The 13,786-nt window shown below is 39.5% G+C and overlaps 6 protein-coding genes across 6 annotated transcripts; 2 read left to right on the top strand and 4 right to left on the bottom strand.

Annotated features, from left to right (window-relative positions):
* Positions 1 to 78: 78 nt before the first annotated feature.
* Positions 79 to 1,701, top strand: THI6 (bifunctional hydroxyethylthiazole kinase/thiamine-phosphate diphosphorylase; the record flags this gene model as incomplete). Its single annotated transcript, XM_056231633.1, has 1 exon — positions 79 to 1,701. The coding sequence occupies one exon, from the start codon at positions 79 to 81 to the stop codon at positions 1,699 to 1,701; it is 1,623 nt and encodes a 540-aa protein (XP_056085432.1).
* Positions 1,702 to 1,843: 142 nt separating this feature from the next.
* CBP3 (Cbp3p) lies at positions 1,844 to 2,848 on the bottom strand (the record flags this gene model as incomplete). Its single annotated transcript, XM_056231632.1, has 1 exon — positions 1,844 to 2,848. One exon carries the CDS (start codon positions 2,846 to 2,848, stop codon positions 1,844 to 1,846), a length of 1,005 nt encoding a protein of 334 aa, XP_056085431.1.
* Positions 2,849 to 3,129: 281 nt separating this feature from the next.
* Positions 3,130 to 6,408, bottom strand: SKDI16G0630 (uncharacterized protein; the record flags this gene model as incomplete). Its single annotated transcript, XM_056231631.1, has 1 exon — positions 3,130 to 6,408. The coding sequence occupies one exon, from the start codon at positions 6,406 to 6,408 to the stop codon at positions 3,130 to 3,132; it is 3,279 nt and encodes a 1,092-aa protein (XP_056085430.1).
* A 675-nt stretch (positions 6,409 to 7,083) lies between these two features.
* On the top strand, positions 7,084 to 10,626 carry BMS1 (GTPase BMS1; the record flags this gene model as incomplete). The annotated part of the gene is made up of 1 exon (XM_056231630.1): positions 7,084 to 10,626. One exon carries the CDS (start codon positions 7,084 to 7,086, stop codon positions 10,624 to 10,626), a length of 3,543 nt encoding a protein of 1,180 aa, XP_056085429.1.
* Positions 10,627 to 10,836: 210 nt separating this feature from the next.
* On the bottom strand, positions 10,837 to 11,549 carry SAR1 (Arf family GTPase SAR1; the record flags this gene model as incomplete). Its single annotated transcript, XM_056231629.1, has 2 exons — positions 10,837 to 11,381; positions 11,522 to 11,549. 2 exons carry the CDS (start codon positions 11,547 to 11,549, stop codon positions 10,837 to 10,839), a joined length of 573 nt encoding a protein of 190 aa, XP_056085428.1.
* A 464-nt stretch (positions 11,550 to 12,013) lies between these two features.
* On the bottom strand, positions 12,014 to 13,516 carry PCL8 (Pcl8p; the record flags this gene model as incomplete). Its single annotated transcript, XM_056231628.1, has 1 exon — positions 12,014 to 13,516. The coding sequence occupies one exon, from the start codon at positions 13,514 to 13,516 to the stop codon at positions 12,014 to 12,016; it is 1,503 nt and encodes a 500-aa protein (XP_056085427.1).
* Between the last annotated feature and the right edge of the window lie 270 nt (positions 13,517 to 13,786).

Below are 13,786 nucleotides of genomic sequence, written 5' to 3'. Positions count from 1 at the left end.
ACCCCTGTCTTCTAGTTTGGCCATGGTCTGTATCGTCGAATCACTTCATCTTGAAATTGTTGAAATAAATAGGTGAAAATGGTATTTGCTAAAAATGACGTTGATTATTCATTATATCTGGTGACTGACTCCACCATGCTTCCACCGGGAACCACTCTGTGTTCTCAGGTTGAAGCTGGTTTGAAAAATGGGGTGACACTGGTTCAAATTCGTGAAAAGGACACTGAGACAAGGGATTTTGTCGAGGAGGCTTTGGAGGTGCAAAAGATATGTAAAAAGTACAAAGTTCCCTTAATCATCAATGATCGTGTAGATGTCGCTATGGCAATTGATGCTGATGGTGTACATGTGGGCCAGAGCGACATGCCAATCCCAATGGTTAGAAAACTTTTGGGCCCTTCTAAGATACTTGGCTGGAGTGTCGGTAAACCCTCTGAAGTGGAGACATTAGCTAAATGGGGCCCAGATATGGTAGATTATATTGGTGTTGGTACGCTTTTCCCAACACTGACAAAGAAAAATCCTAAGAAATCGCCAATGGGTCCTCAAGGCGCGATCGCTGTTTTGGATGCGTTGGAAGAATTTAAGGCTATATGGTGCAGGACCGTCGGTATCGGCGGTCTTCACCCTGATAATATTCAGCGGGTTATTTGCCAATGTGTTTCTTCAAATGGGAAGAGATCGTTGGACGGTATCTCGCTGGTCAGTGACATTATGGCCGCACCTGATGCCTGTGCAGCCACTAAGAGATTGAGAGGGCTGCTGGATGGGTCCAAGTATCAATTCGTTGATTGCAAATTAAACGAAACGTTTCCTACCACGGCTTCCATTCAAAGTGTAATCTCTCAAGTTTCAAGTAATCGTCCTCTCGTGCAACACATCACTAATAAGGTCCATCAAAATTTTGGAGCCAACGTTACTCTCGCTCTAGGCTCATCTCCAATCATGTCTGAAATCGAAAGCGAAGTATCTGAATTAGCAAGAATCCCCAATGCCTCCCTACTTTTGAATACTGGATCAGTCGCGCCTATTGAGACGTTGAAAGCAGCAATCAATGCTTATAACGAGGTAAACAGACCTATAACTTTTGATCCAGTCGGATACAGCGCCACTGAAACAAGACTCTGCTTAAACAACACTTTGCTCACTTATGGTCAATTTACTTGCATAAAGGGTAACTGCAGTGAAATACTATCCCTAGCCAAGTTAAATAAGGATAGAATGAAAGGTGTTGATGCCAATAGCGGAAATATGGACATCAATTTACTTGTACGCGCCACTCAAATTGTGGCATTTCAATACAGGACTATTGCTGTCTGCACAGGTGAGTTTGATTGCGTTGCTAATGGTATTTTTGACGGTAAATACAAACTCTCATCGGGTACAGCAGGCATTACCGCTGAAGATCTTCCCTGTATGATAATTGAAGACGGTCCGATTCCTATTATGGGTGACATAACCGCAAGTGGATGTTCACTCGGTTCTACCATTGCTTGTTTCATTGGTGGGTTGAATTCTACTGGGAACCTTTTTGATGCAGTTGTTGGTGCTGTCCTGCTATACAAGTCGGCCGGGAAACTAGCCTCTACTCGTTGCCAAGGGAGTGGTTCGTTCCATGTCCAATTGATCGACGCATTGTACCAATTATTCCACGAAAATAAACCAGAAAGTTGGTCTGCTTCCTTAAAGAAATTCAATTAACTTATTTACAACGTATCGATTTTATAAAATGAATAAATAAAGGAAGGAAACCGAAAAAAAGGAAATTCAGGGAGTCTGTGCAGATAATATCTGAAGAATAAATAAATATTGTCGTAGGTTCAGGAAGTATCAACTAAATTCTCTAATTTGTGTACGACAGCTTACTTCTTTCACTTGGTAAAGTTCTGGGGTCTTTATCTAAGGCCTTATATTTTGCAACGGTCTTTGCCTTCAACTCTTCCTCTTGCTTTGGTGTAAGTTTTTCTACTTTGACTCCAGGTGGAACGAATTTGAATTTACCTGTGGAAAACTCTCTGTCTGACAACCTACTCAAGACGTATAGTTGAGAATGAATGTATCTCATGACAGATTCCAAGTGAAGCATATCTATATTCTTTCTACCACCGAATAGATTCCTCCAAACTGCTGTGGCAAGCGTGGCATCATCTGTGGCAAACCCTTCATCATATGCAAATATTGCACCTCTTAGTTGCGTGTTAAAATCTTTCAGGTATTGGTCGGCGATTCTACCGGAATTGACTTTCATTTCCTCGAACAATCTCAATTCAATATCAGAAAACGTCCTGTCCACTAATTTTTGCTGGTAGTTTCTGCCGTATTTGAAAGGCATAGCTCTCATACGTACAAAGAGCATCCACTCGTGCAGTATAGTAATTTGGAACCATTGCGAAAAAGTACGTGGTAGTTTTAAATCCTCGTAGAAGTATTTCGCAGTTTCCGATAATGGTTCGTCCTCATATTGTAAACCTTGCTCTTTACAGATCTTATAATAATAAGACCCAGCAACGGGTCCTGCTCTCACCCTATCCATATCTAAACGAAAGGTACGGATTACTAGTTCACCCAATGCTTCCTTCCATTTGGGAAGCTCGTATTTTGATGATTCATATTTACTATGAGCTAAGGGAATTTTATTTTGAGCAGTCTTTACTGGCGCTTTTTTGCTTATATCTAACGGTTTCGAATTCAGATGTGAACTTTTCGCTAAAAGCTCTGGTGAATCTGAGGCAGCTCCTTTATTTTGGGTGAAAACATTCGTCTGATGCAAATAAGCTCCCCGGTAAGAAAAAGAGGCCTTCTTAAGGAGAGCAGGGAGTGGGCTTGAAGTAAATCTATTAATTGACATAATCAAGTATTGACACGCTTGAAATGATTGGTGCAAATAATAGTGCACTTGCCAAGAGTTAAACCTGCTAAGGGCGCCTGTCAGGAACCAACACTTAACGTTATTTTTCCTGCCCGCAATATATCCAATACAATGCCGGGTAAAGCCTCAAGAACCTTCACAGTTAAACAATAAAACTGGGTCCTGTAAGAATAATAATGATACAAAGTAAATATTGACAGATAGTAGCAACTGCCTCTTAAAATGTGATCAGGAGGATAGTTTGCATGATAACCTCGTCTCTAGTAGTCCTTAGGAGTCTCTTTGTGCCTTGAATTAATATGACGTTTTATCTCTTCTAGCATGCCCTGTACACTAAGATATGTAGCTTCTTTTGCCCACTGAGATTTTGTTCCAAGTTCTGAAGTGCTACTGATATACCTGTGCCTTTGATGATTCAAAAGCTTCGTAAGAACTTCCTCCAGCTTTTTCTTTTTCATCTTAAGAACAAGTCTGTGGTCTACTGTACGTAATTGTTCGAAATGAAAATCCAAAGAATAGAGTAAACCTTGTTGCTTCTCCAGGAGGACTCTTTCACATTCTCCGAGTAGTATTGCGTCTTTTAAAATCTTTTCGGTAACGACATCATTATCTTCTCTGGATAATTCTTTGGCAAGCTTCACAATACTAGTAACGCGTTCGTCATTTGATATATCCATTGCTCCAATTCTTTGCAAGTCAGATGATGTGAATTCGTTAGCTTTCCAGAGCTTATGATATGTTTTGAGGGCGCTATCAAATTCAACACGCCTTTTAGCTTTGAATTGTTGTTCGTATGATGCTTCAATACGGTGCATTCTATGAGTCAAAGCTTTCTTCAACTGGCGTTCATTTTCTGCTAAATTGTCCAATTTATCCACCAGCATGTGTATATCTTCCACATCATTCATAAAAAACCATTGATGGGAAGACAGCAAAAGTTTTTCGGGAGTTTCAGCTATTATTTTCCTATGAATAGGTGCTAGAGGCGTAGATTGCACTAAAATACCGTTTGAATCAATGATCTTTATATCTTCACCCTGAAATTTGCGAAAGTAAGACCCATCTGCTGACCTGTATATTGAAAAAACTTCCTTTGACGCATGGACAGTACCGTTTACTTTTGCAGATGACTTCCACTTTCTCAAGGAAGCTTGGTCAACATCTAGGTAAAAATTCACGTCTTCTTCAGAGGGCCCTTGAACCCACAAATAACAGCAGTTGTAATGTAATTCATCCTTCTGGTTGACGGGCGAAGGCGACCCATTCGAATCCATCCAGTAATATCGATTCCCGTACCTATCTTTACCCAACGTTTCTAGTCTCTTAATATCGCTTTGGAGCAGTTTTGCTTCTAGATAGTTAGTATCTTCCCTTAAATATTTCATCTTCACTTTGTACCCGTTGATTTTATTTTCGCATACGTCTAATTTACATTTGTTTATCGCAGGTGTGTTGCAAAGCTGTACATATTCTTCGGAGAGAATTTTTAGCTGCTCTTTCAATTCATGATACTTTTTTTTAACGTTATCCAGTTCTAAGCGAATTTTATTGCATAGTTGAGGTGCTCCATCTACCAGCTCTTTGATGTAGCTTGAAAAATTGGAAATCAAATCCACAAGAATCCATAAGATATCAATTTTAGCTTTTTTAGATAGTTTTCTGCAAAAGTTCTGCCACAGCTCTTCACCCAAATCATCGGAATTCATAGCCGAAGGTAATAATTTCTCTGTGAGGGATTCCGCAACATCGCTATATCTTATTATATGCATATTCTGTTTCAGTATCCCCAGGAAACAAATCAACCAATTTTCTTTTCTCAAATTCTTACTTGATGAAAGTTTAGGCGACCTTGTATTCCCATAACTTAAACATTTTTCTATGATTTTGTCATCGAAAATTTTCCCTTCTTCTTCCTTTCGCTCTTCCTCAATCCAATCCCCCATCACATCACATGTCCAGTTTCCCTTTTCGTTAGTTATTAGTGATAATAAAGAGCAAGCTATATCAATATAAAGATCACTTGCTTTTTTGAAAGGATACGCGTCCATACTCTCGTTCTTAGGGGGCTCACTTTTGAAGATGGAATATTTCAAAAATTCAGTGCTTTTATTCGTTATTAACTTTCTAATCCCTTGGTTTCTTGTAAAGTTGCTTGGTATGGAACAGCCTCCATTCAAATTAGGAATTTTAGTCCCTTTCCGTTGGGATACTTTATTTATGCCACTTGGACCATAACTATCGGTCTGTAGCTCCCCATATCTAGCAGTATCTTCCTTGCGGTCAACGTTGACAATGTTGATTTTTACGTATTCATCCACTAGGACTTCTGGATCAGTGCATTTGATAGTAGTGAGGAACTGATCAAAATTAAAATGTACAAGACCAATAAAAGGCCCAAAAGAATTTAGAAATCGATACACAACCAGCAATCTTTCCGTAGAAAGCTGAGCACATTCTTCATACCATTGCAGATCGATAGTTTTAAATTCTAGGAAGCTATCTAAGTAACAGGTGCTTTTGAATGGTGTCGATGGTCCTGTGAATGGAAGCTCCTTATCATTCACGATTCGCTTTGATGAGTTGTAACCAGTGAATTTTGCAGTATGAATTGGATCAAATTTGGCTGAAATCTCGTTACTGACTTTTTGTATTTTGGATGGCGGCCATTCTTCCCAGTCAGTGGGTTCAACGTCCTCCTCCGGTGGTATGGTTGAAGGGGTATAAGGTTCCAGAGAAGCTGCATCCTTTTCATCTGACAGATATTTAAAGATTTCAGGAGGGCATTTAGAATTCACATTATATTTTTCCACATACTGTTGTTTCACCCTCCAAGGAGCGTATTGTTTATTTGACACCTTTATGATTATTTTGTTGAGGAAACATGCAATTAAAAATTTTGAAAATTGACAAGCCGGCCTTTCGATCTCATTTTGGCTTGCGATTAAAGCTATACCTTTAGATTTCGGTCTTGTATATCCTGTGATTAAATATAATGACAAATCTGACGCCAAAATTTCTTCCGTTCCACTTTCCACAACTTCATTGGATTGGAATACGTCCTTGACAACAAATAAAGTATTATAGGATGGTGCATCTTGAAGTCCTCCTAAGTCACATTTTTTCAATTTAGGAAGAAGCAGAACTTTTCTTTGATTATTTTTAAGGCACACTATTTCACCTTCAAAAAACCGGTTCCTAAAACGTTGAAATACTCTGTTCACGAGAGTCGATACCTTTCTTGTCGAGTTGAAGTTGACAAAATTTGCTATAGCCACCCTTAATTCCATAGACAAAAGCGTTTCGACATCTTTTCGGCACTGCTCTTCGTTTTTTAATGCCCTAAAATACGAGACACCATTTCTCTCGCTAACCTCACAGGCCAACGCATTCCTTTCATAGAACTCCAGCCTTTTTGAGCAACTGTCATAATCATTTATACGCTCCCCAGCTTCTTTTGCTGGCCATGCGTTTCTATCAGTGGCATCTGCAGGCAACTCTTTTTCATCAGGTTGTGCTTCCTTGCTGTTGAGCGAAACCATTATCCCTATAATGAAATTGGAGAGTACGATTTGAACGCAAAATAAAACCAACTTGAGGTTCCTGGCTGGCCGACAATTATCAATAGTCTGTTTATACTCGCTAACGTTTACGAAGCTTATTATATTTGAAATTGATGTGACGCGTTTCAAGAAAACTAGGCACACCCTCTTGGTAAGAGAAAAGATAAAACGTTATACAGGAGAACGACTTAGCTGATCATATCCAAAATGAGTTACGGTAGATAATTACTGATACGTGGAGGTGTCGCTATATATCCTGTCACTTTTTTATTCCCAACCCCTCAACAGCCTCTTGTTGTGAAGGGCAAGTATTGAATTGTCGGCAGCTGAAGATATTAAGAAGAATGTCGAAGTAAGAATGAAGTGAACAGCCGACGTTTTAAACAACATTTATAATTCAACCCAGTTACTGATATCAACATTTCAATCTCTTCATGACAGTCACATTCATGGCTCTCATAATCTAGAGTTATCTTATATCTGTGCTTAGTTTTTCCTTTGATATTGTCTAACGTGATCTTCCGTAAAAATGAAAAATTTTCAAAGCGATGCGATGAGCTGAATTTGAATTTAAGGAATATATACAACGTTGTGAATAAAACTATTTTTAAATAACACAACTCTTGTTAAAATCATCCGAGATATTTGCGAACCATGGAGCAGTCTAATAAACAGCACCGTAAGGTGAAGGAAAAGAACACAGCGAAAAAGAAGCTGCACACGCAGGGCCATAACGCAAAGGCCTTCGCTGTGGCAGCTCCAGGTAAGATGGCTAGAACAATGCAAAGATCAAGTGACGTGAATGAGAGGAAGCTTCACGTCCCCATGGTTGATCGTACTCCAGATGATGATCCACCTCCATTTATCGTGGCCGTCGTGGGTCCTCCAGGAACAGGTAAAACTACTTTGATCAAGTCCTTGGTAAGGAGAATGACGAAAAGCACTTTAAATGATATACAAGGCCCCATAACTGTTGTTTCGGGTAAACATAGAAGACTAACCTTTCTGGAATGTCCTGCAGATGACCTGAATGCGATGATTGATATCGCCAAGATTGCTGATTTAGTTTTGTTGCTTATTGATGGTAATTTTGGTTTTGAAATGGAAACGATGGAATTCTTAAATATTGCTCAACACCACGGTATGCCAAGGGTTCTTGGTGTAGCTACTCATCTTGACTTATTCAAATCTCAGTCTACTTTGAGGGCGTCTAAGAAGAGATTAAAGCATAGATTCTGGACAGAAGTTTATCAAGGTGCAAAGTTATTTTATTTGTCTGGTGTAATTAATGGAAGATATCCTGATAGAGAAATTTTGAATCTCTCCCGATTCATCTCTGTTATGAAATTTAGACCATTAAAGTGGAGAAACGAACATCCTTATATGTTAGCTGACAGGTTTACAGACTTAACTCATCCTGAATTACTTACGACTCGGGGACAGCAGATCGATCGTAGAATTGCTCTCTATGGTTATTTACATGGTACTCCCCTACCATCTGCCCCCGGTACTAGGGTACATATTGCTGGTGTCGGCGACTTTTCAATCACACAGGTTGAAAAGTTACCAGATCCGTGCCCAACGCCTTTCTATCAACAGAAACTGGATGATTTTGAACGTGAAAAGATGAAGGAGGAAGCAAAGGCTAACGGAGAGATTAATACTGCCTCCACGACAAGAAGACGTAAAAGATTGGATGATAAAGATAAATTGATATACGCACCAATGTCCGATGTTGGAGGCATATTGATGGATAAAGACGCTGTTTATATTGATGTTGGGAAGGAAAACGAAAATCTAAGCTTTGTTCCCGGCCAAGAGAGAGGTGAAGGTGAAAAACTTATGACAGGTTTACAAAGTGTTGAACAAAGCATTGCAGAAAAATTTGATGGCGTCGGCTTACAGCTGTTTAGTAATGGTGCTGAACTTCATGAAGTCACCGGGGATGATGCCCTAAACGTTGAAGATGAAGAAGATTTTAGTGAAGATAATGAGCAAAAAAGCAAGGGTAGAACCAGCCTAAGGCAACCAAGAATCTATGGTAAGTCAGTTCAGGATGAGGATGCGGATATTGATAATTTACCAAGTGATGAAGAAGGTCACGCAAATGATGAGGACATGGAAGGTTTTGAACCAAGAATGGTTGAAATTGATTTCAACGGTGTCAATGAACAGGGCTCCGAAAAATTACCTCTGGAGACAGATTCTGAATTTGAAGAGAGTGATGACGAGTATTCCTGGCAAAGAACTGCGGCTAATAAACTAAAAGAAAATAGAGGTAGGAACAAAACCTGGAATATCGCCAAGTTGATATATATGGATAACATTTCACCTGAAGAATGTATAAGAAGATGGAGGGGGGAGAACGATGATGGTGAACACGAAAGTGACATTGAAGATGATGCCGACGATGAATTCTTTAAGAAAAGAGATGGGACTATCACCAAACAAGATGTCAGAGAAGATACCATCGATTTAGAAAGATTTGCTCCTTTTTTCGATACTTTTGAAAAGCTGGCAAAAAAATGGAGCAGCGTTGATGCAATCAAGGACCGATTCATTGGTGGTAGCTTGGGCACTGATACGACAAAGAAAGCTACTAACGGTGATGGTGAAGAACTATATGGTGATTTTGAAGACTTGGAAGGTGAAAACAATTCTGAAAGCGCAGGAGGAAATAGTGACGAAGAAAATGGACATGACGATGACGATGAAAACGAAGATGCAGACGACAGTTCATTTACCAATTTTGATGCGGAAGAAAAGAAGGATCTGACCATGGAGCAAGAAAGGGAATTAAATGCCACCAAGAAGGAAAAATTACGTGCACAGTTCGAAATGGAAGAAGGTGAGAACTTCAAAGAAGATGACGAGAACAACGAATACGATACATGGTATGAACTACAAAAGGCCAAAATTTCTAAGCAGTTAGAGATTAACAATATAGAATACCAAGAAATGACCCCAGAACAACGTCAAAGAATTGAAGGTTTCAAAGCTGGTTCTTATGTACGTATCGTTTTCGAAAAGGTTCCAATGGAATTTGTTAAAAACTTCAATCCAAAGTTCCCCGTCGTTATGGGAGGTTTATTACCCACTGAATTGAAATTTGGTATTGTCAAAGCCAGATTGAGAAGACACCGTTGGCATAAAAAGATTTTAAAGACAAATGATCCATTGGTCTTGTCCCTTGGTTGGAGGAGATTTCAAACTTTGCCAATTTACACAACAAGTGACTCTAGAACGAGAACAAGAATGCTAAAATATACGCCAGAACATACATATTGTAATGCCGCCTTTTATGGTCCTTTGTGCTCTCCAAACACACCATTCTGTGGTGTTCAGATAGTTGCTAATAGTGATACTGGGAACGGTTTCAGAATTGCGGCAACAGGTATTGTTGAAGAAATAGATGTCAACGTTGAAATTGTCAAGAAATTGAAATTAGTAGGGTTTCCTTATAAAGTGTTCAAAAACACAGCCTTCATAAAGGACATGTTCTCAAGTGCCATGGAGGTCGCTAGATTTGAAGGAGCGCAAATAAAAACTGTCTCAGGTATTCGTGGTGAAATCAAGAGGGCCCTTTCAAAACCGGAGGGCCACTTTAGAGCAGCTTTTGAAGATAAGATTCTAATGAGCGATATCGTAATTTTAAGATCTTGGTACCCTGTTCAGGTTAAAAGGTTCTATAATCCGGTCACTTCACTATTGTTGAAGGAAAAAACTGAATGGAAGGGTTTAAGATTGACTGGTCAAATAAGGGCTGCTATGGATTTGGAAACACCATCAAACCCAGATAGTGCGTACCAAAAAATTGAACGTGTAGAAAGACACTTCAACGGTCTAAAAGTTCCGAGGGCTGTTCAAAAAGATCTACCGTTCAAATCTCAAATTCATCAAATGAAACCGCAAAAGAAGAAGACTTATATGACTAAGAGAGCCGTGGTTTTAGGTGGCGATGAAAAGAAGGCAAGATCATTCATGCAAAAAGTGTTGACGATCTCGAGAGCAAAAGACAATAAGAGAAAGGAACAAAAGACTGTTCAGCGTAAGGAAAGACTGAAGAAGTTGGCTAAGATGGAAGAAGAAAAGACGCAAAGGGATAAAGAGAAGAAGAAAGAATACTTCGCCAAGAATGGTAAGAGGACAACCATGGATGGGGACGACGAGTCTCGTCCACGTAAGGTGAGGAGGTAGATTATTTCAATATATGTATATGTATCCGCGTTTATGTATTTTTTTGACATGTAACATACATTTATCATAGCTATTGTCCGAGATCTAGTGTCAATAGCTGTACTTATAAACAGTTGAGTGGCACTTGATGAAGTTTTTTGATTATTACAAAGCTGTTGAATTCACGTGAACATCTTATAAAAGTGATATAGGATTATACATATATGTCAATCAAATATATTGAGATAACCACTGGAATGCTTCTAAGTAACCATTCCTCATGACAACAGAACACATGAAAACTTCGACTGGTCTTTGGCCTTCGATTCTTTGGGAACCTGTAGTATTCAGTAAGCCTAAAGCAGAACGTAATTCAGCTTCGGAAACAGCGTTTGGAGCGTCGATCTTGTTACCAAGGATGACAAATGGAACGTCCTTCAATTCAGCAATGTTGAATAGAGCATCCAGTTCGACACGAGCTTCATCAAATCTTTCGGCGTCGGCAGCATCGACTAAGAAGACAATACCGTTAACTTCTGGAAAATAGTCTTTCCACAAACGACGAGCTTGAATATGGCCACCCAAATCGAAAGTTGTGAACTTGATGTTACCGATGGCCAATTCTTCAGAAGTTGGATGCCATGTTGGTTGTAAAGTGGCTAATCTATCATTTTTTAACATATGTAGCAATGTGGTCTTACCGGCGTTATCTAAACCTAGGAAAAGTAGTTTACCATGTTTGTTCCACAGACCAAGCGAAGCCAATACATCTCTGACTGTACAATAGAGTGAAGTTAGTAAAAAGACATAATTTTTTTTGGGAGAGGAAAACTAGAACTTAAGCTGAGAGCATTCAGTGCTAACGGCATTGAATAAATCTAAGCATTCGAAAAACGCGAATAGGATGATAACATACACCAACCAAAAATATCCCAACCAGCCATTATTCCAACTTTATATCGTTAATTATAGTGATGTTTTAAAAAAGAGGAAAACAAATATACTGCTTCCTTTTCTGAAGCATCTACAACAGTAGATAATTACTTGACAGGTAATTCGTTTCCTTCTTTTGGTTTTTATGCGATCTCTTGCTCAGTTTTTGGTCAACGCGTTGCAGACGGAACTGTCGGGTAATACGGGGTTATACGATAAAACGATAAAACCATAGGACCATAGAACAGACAGAAGTGTAACATATTGGGCTCAAATCGTGGGGGCTCTACTCCGCAGAGCCTTTATATGCTACTATATACTGTGGGAACGGTGGAGAGATTCAGCTTATGTGTGTTAAGTGAAATTACCTCGTTTGCGTTGAAAAAAAGAACTAAGCAAAAATATGACAAAAAAAGGTTAAACTAAATACGATAAAAATAAATAAAGGAAAGAACAAATGAACCTGTACGGAACGTCATGTGTTTCCTAATGCTTTTCTTGTGTCATCGAGAATATGCAATGTTTTTTCCAACTTCTCGCAGGTGATCATTAATCCGTCGAAGTTCACACTTGCCATGAAAGAGATTTCCAGTTTAGTAAGAAGTCTTTTTGAGATACCGAACACTTTGCAGATATAGTTTTGCGAATGTACAAAGTCTTCAAGTAGCTTAGTGGTAATTCGGATTGCAGATATAATGACCCTATGGGCTTGGTCCTCTTGCAGTTTAGCCTTTAATTTGACGGGACCGTTCATTTCGTCTCTCGTAAGAAATACTAGCTGGAGAAGATAGGTGGCACCAAGATAAACAACGGAACCAAACATGCATTTGTTTTGGATTCTATCAATAAAATCTTTAAATGATAGCGAAGGTGGATTTTTCATTATAAAATTAACAAATTTTTGAGGATCCTCTGAGGAGACGGCTAAAGTGTTTACATCCTCATCAATCTTTTTGGATAGTTGTAAAATCAGTTCAATATTCTCACGGAATTTGCAAAGAGCCTCCTCGTCTGACAGGTCTGGTATCCTTGGTATTGATTCGTAATTGTCCAATAACAAGGATATTCGTCGTAGTTCTTTTTCGTTTTCTTGTTCACATTCGATGCTTAATACTTTCAAATCTGGCGGTTCTTCCTTGGAAGCAGAGGACGGAGGATAGGGAAAGGAATCAAATTTTGTGTAGTCTAGGACCTCAGGGGACCCAGTGTCATCTGTCTCGTCATCATTGGTAGTGTTTGCAGTCTCGGAAGAGTGGTTATCAGTATCTATTTGGCTATTTGAATTGACCTTATTCGTATATATTTTCTCCTTATCGGAGGCAGAAAAGGCCTCGTCCAATAAGCTATAGCCATGGCGATCCACTGTGGGGGTACTGGAGCTAGCATTTGCTAAGGGATCCAATAGGTAATTATCGTCATCATTGTCCAGGTCGGTATCACTCAGGGCAAAATTAGACATAGAGTCTAAGCGTCCGGTACCCTGCGTTGCTGTGTCGCTCTTTGCTCTCCCAGGTAGTTTGCCGCTGCTGCTCAAAAGTTCTGAGTTGAAACTATTCACTTTGTCAATGTTATTGGCGAGGTAATCGTTGATCTCATTGGCGGATTGTATCAGCTGCTCCACACCCATTTTTTTACCAGACGGGCTCTTCAAGCTCATATCTGTGCTGAAGTCGTTATGAATTTGCTGTTGTTGTTGCTGCTGTTGCTGTTGCCTTTGTTGTTCGAACCTAACTTTCTTGGACGGACCATGCAGATTGGATAACGGATCTGACACGTCGTTTACTTCGGAAAAATTCCTACTTTGGGACATTCCTATCTTTAATGGAAGATCAAAAACATCTTCTCCTTCATCATTTGTCCTGCACATGTCACTGTCGTCATCATCGTCATCATCATCATCATCATCATAAAACTCGGACATACTTCGGGTCAAAACCTCACTAATGAGAGACTTATTGGGATCTTGATCATTAGCCATAGTGCTTTTATTGCAGAAACTCAACCAATCTGTTTTCAATACTCTTCTTACCTACCAAAGTACCAAGATCCGCAAGCGTATACCCATCTGCGATTATTCTCTGTTGTTTCTGATCTTAAACAGGGGAAACCAGAGCAAAATTCCCTACAACGGTCCTTCCGCGCCGCACTTTTCCCTTCGAAGCGGTAAATGGAAACTAAAGACAGATAGATAGATAGAAGAGTGCCAGACACAACATAAATATGGGCAGCAATGAAAAAGGCAGCTTGA

The sequence above is a fragment of the Saccharomyces kudriavzevii genome (assembly GCF_947243775.1).
Source record: "Saccharomyces kudriavzevii IFO 1802 strain IFO1802 genome assembly, chromosome: 16".
NCBI classification, from domain to species: domain Eukaryota; kingdom Fungi; phylum Ascomycota; class Saccharomycetes; order Saccharomycetales; family Saccharomycetaceae; genus Saccharomyces; species Saccharomyces kudriavzevii.
The sequence above is the reverse complement of the archived record's forward strand: the minus strand, read 5'-3'. Positions and strand labels throughout refer to the sequence as shown.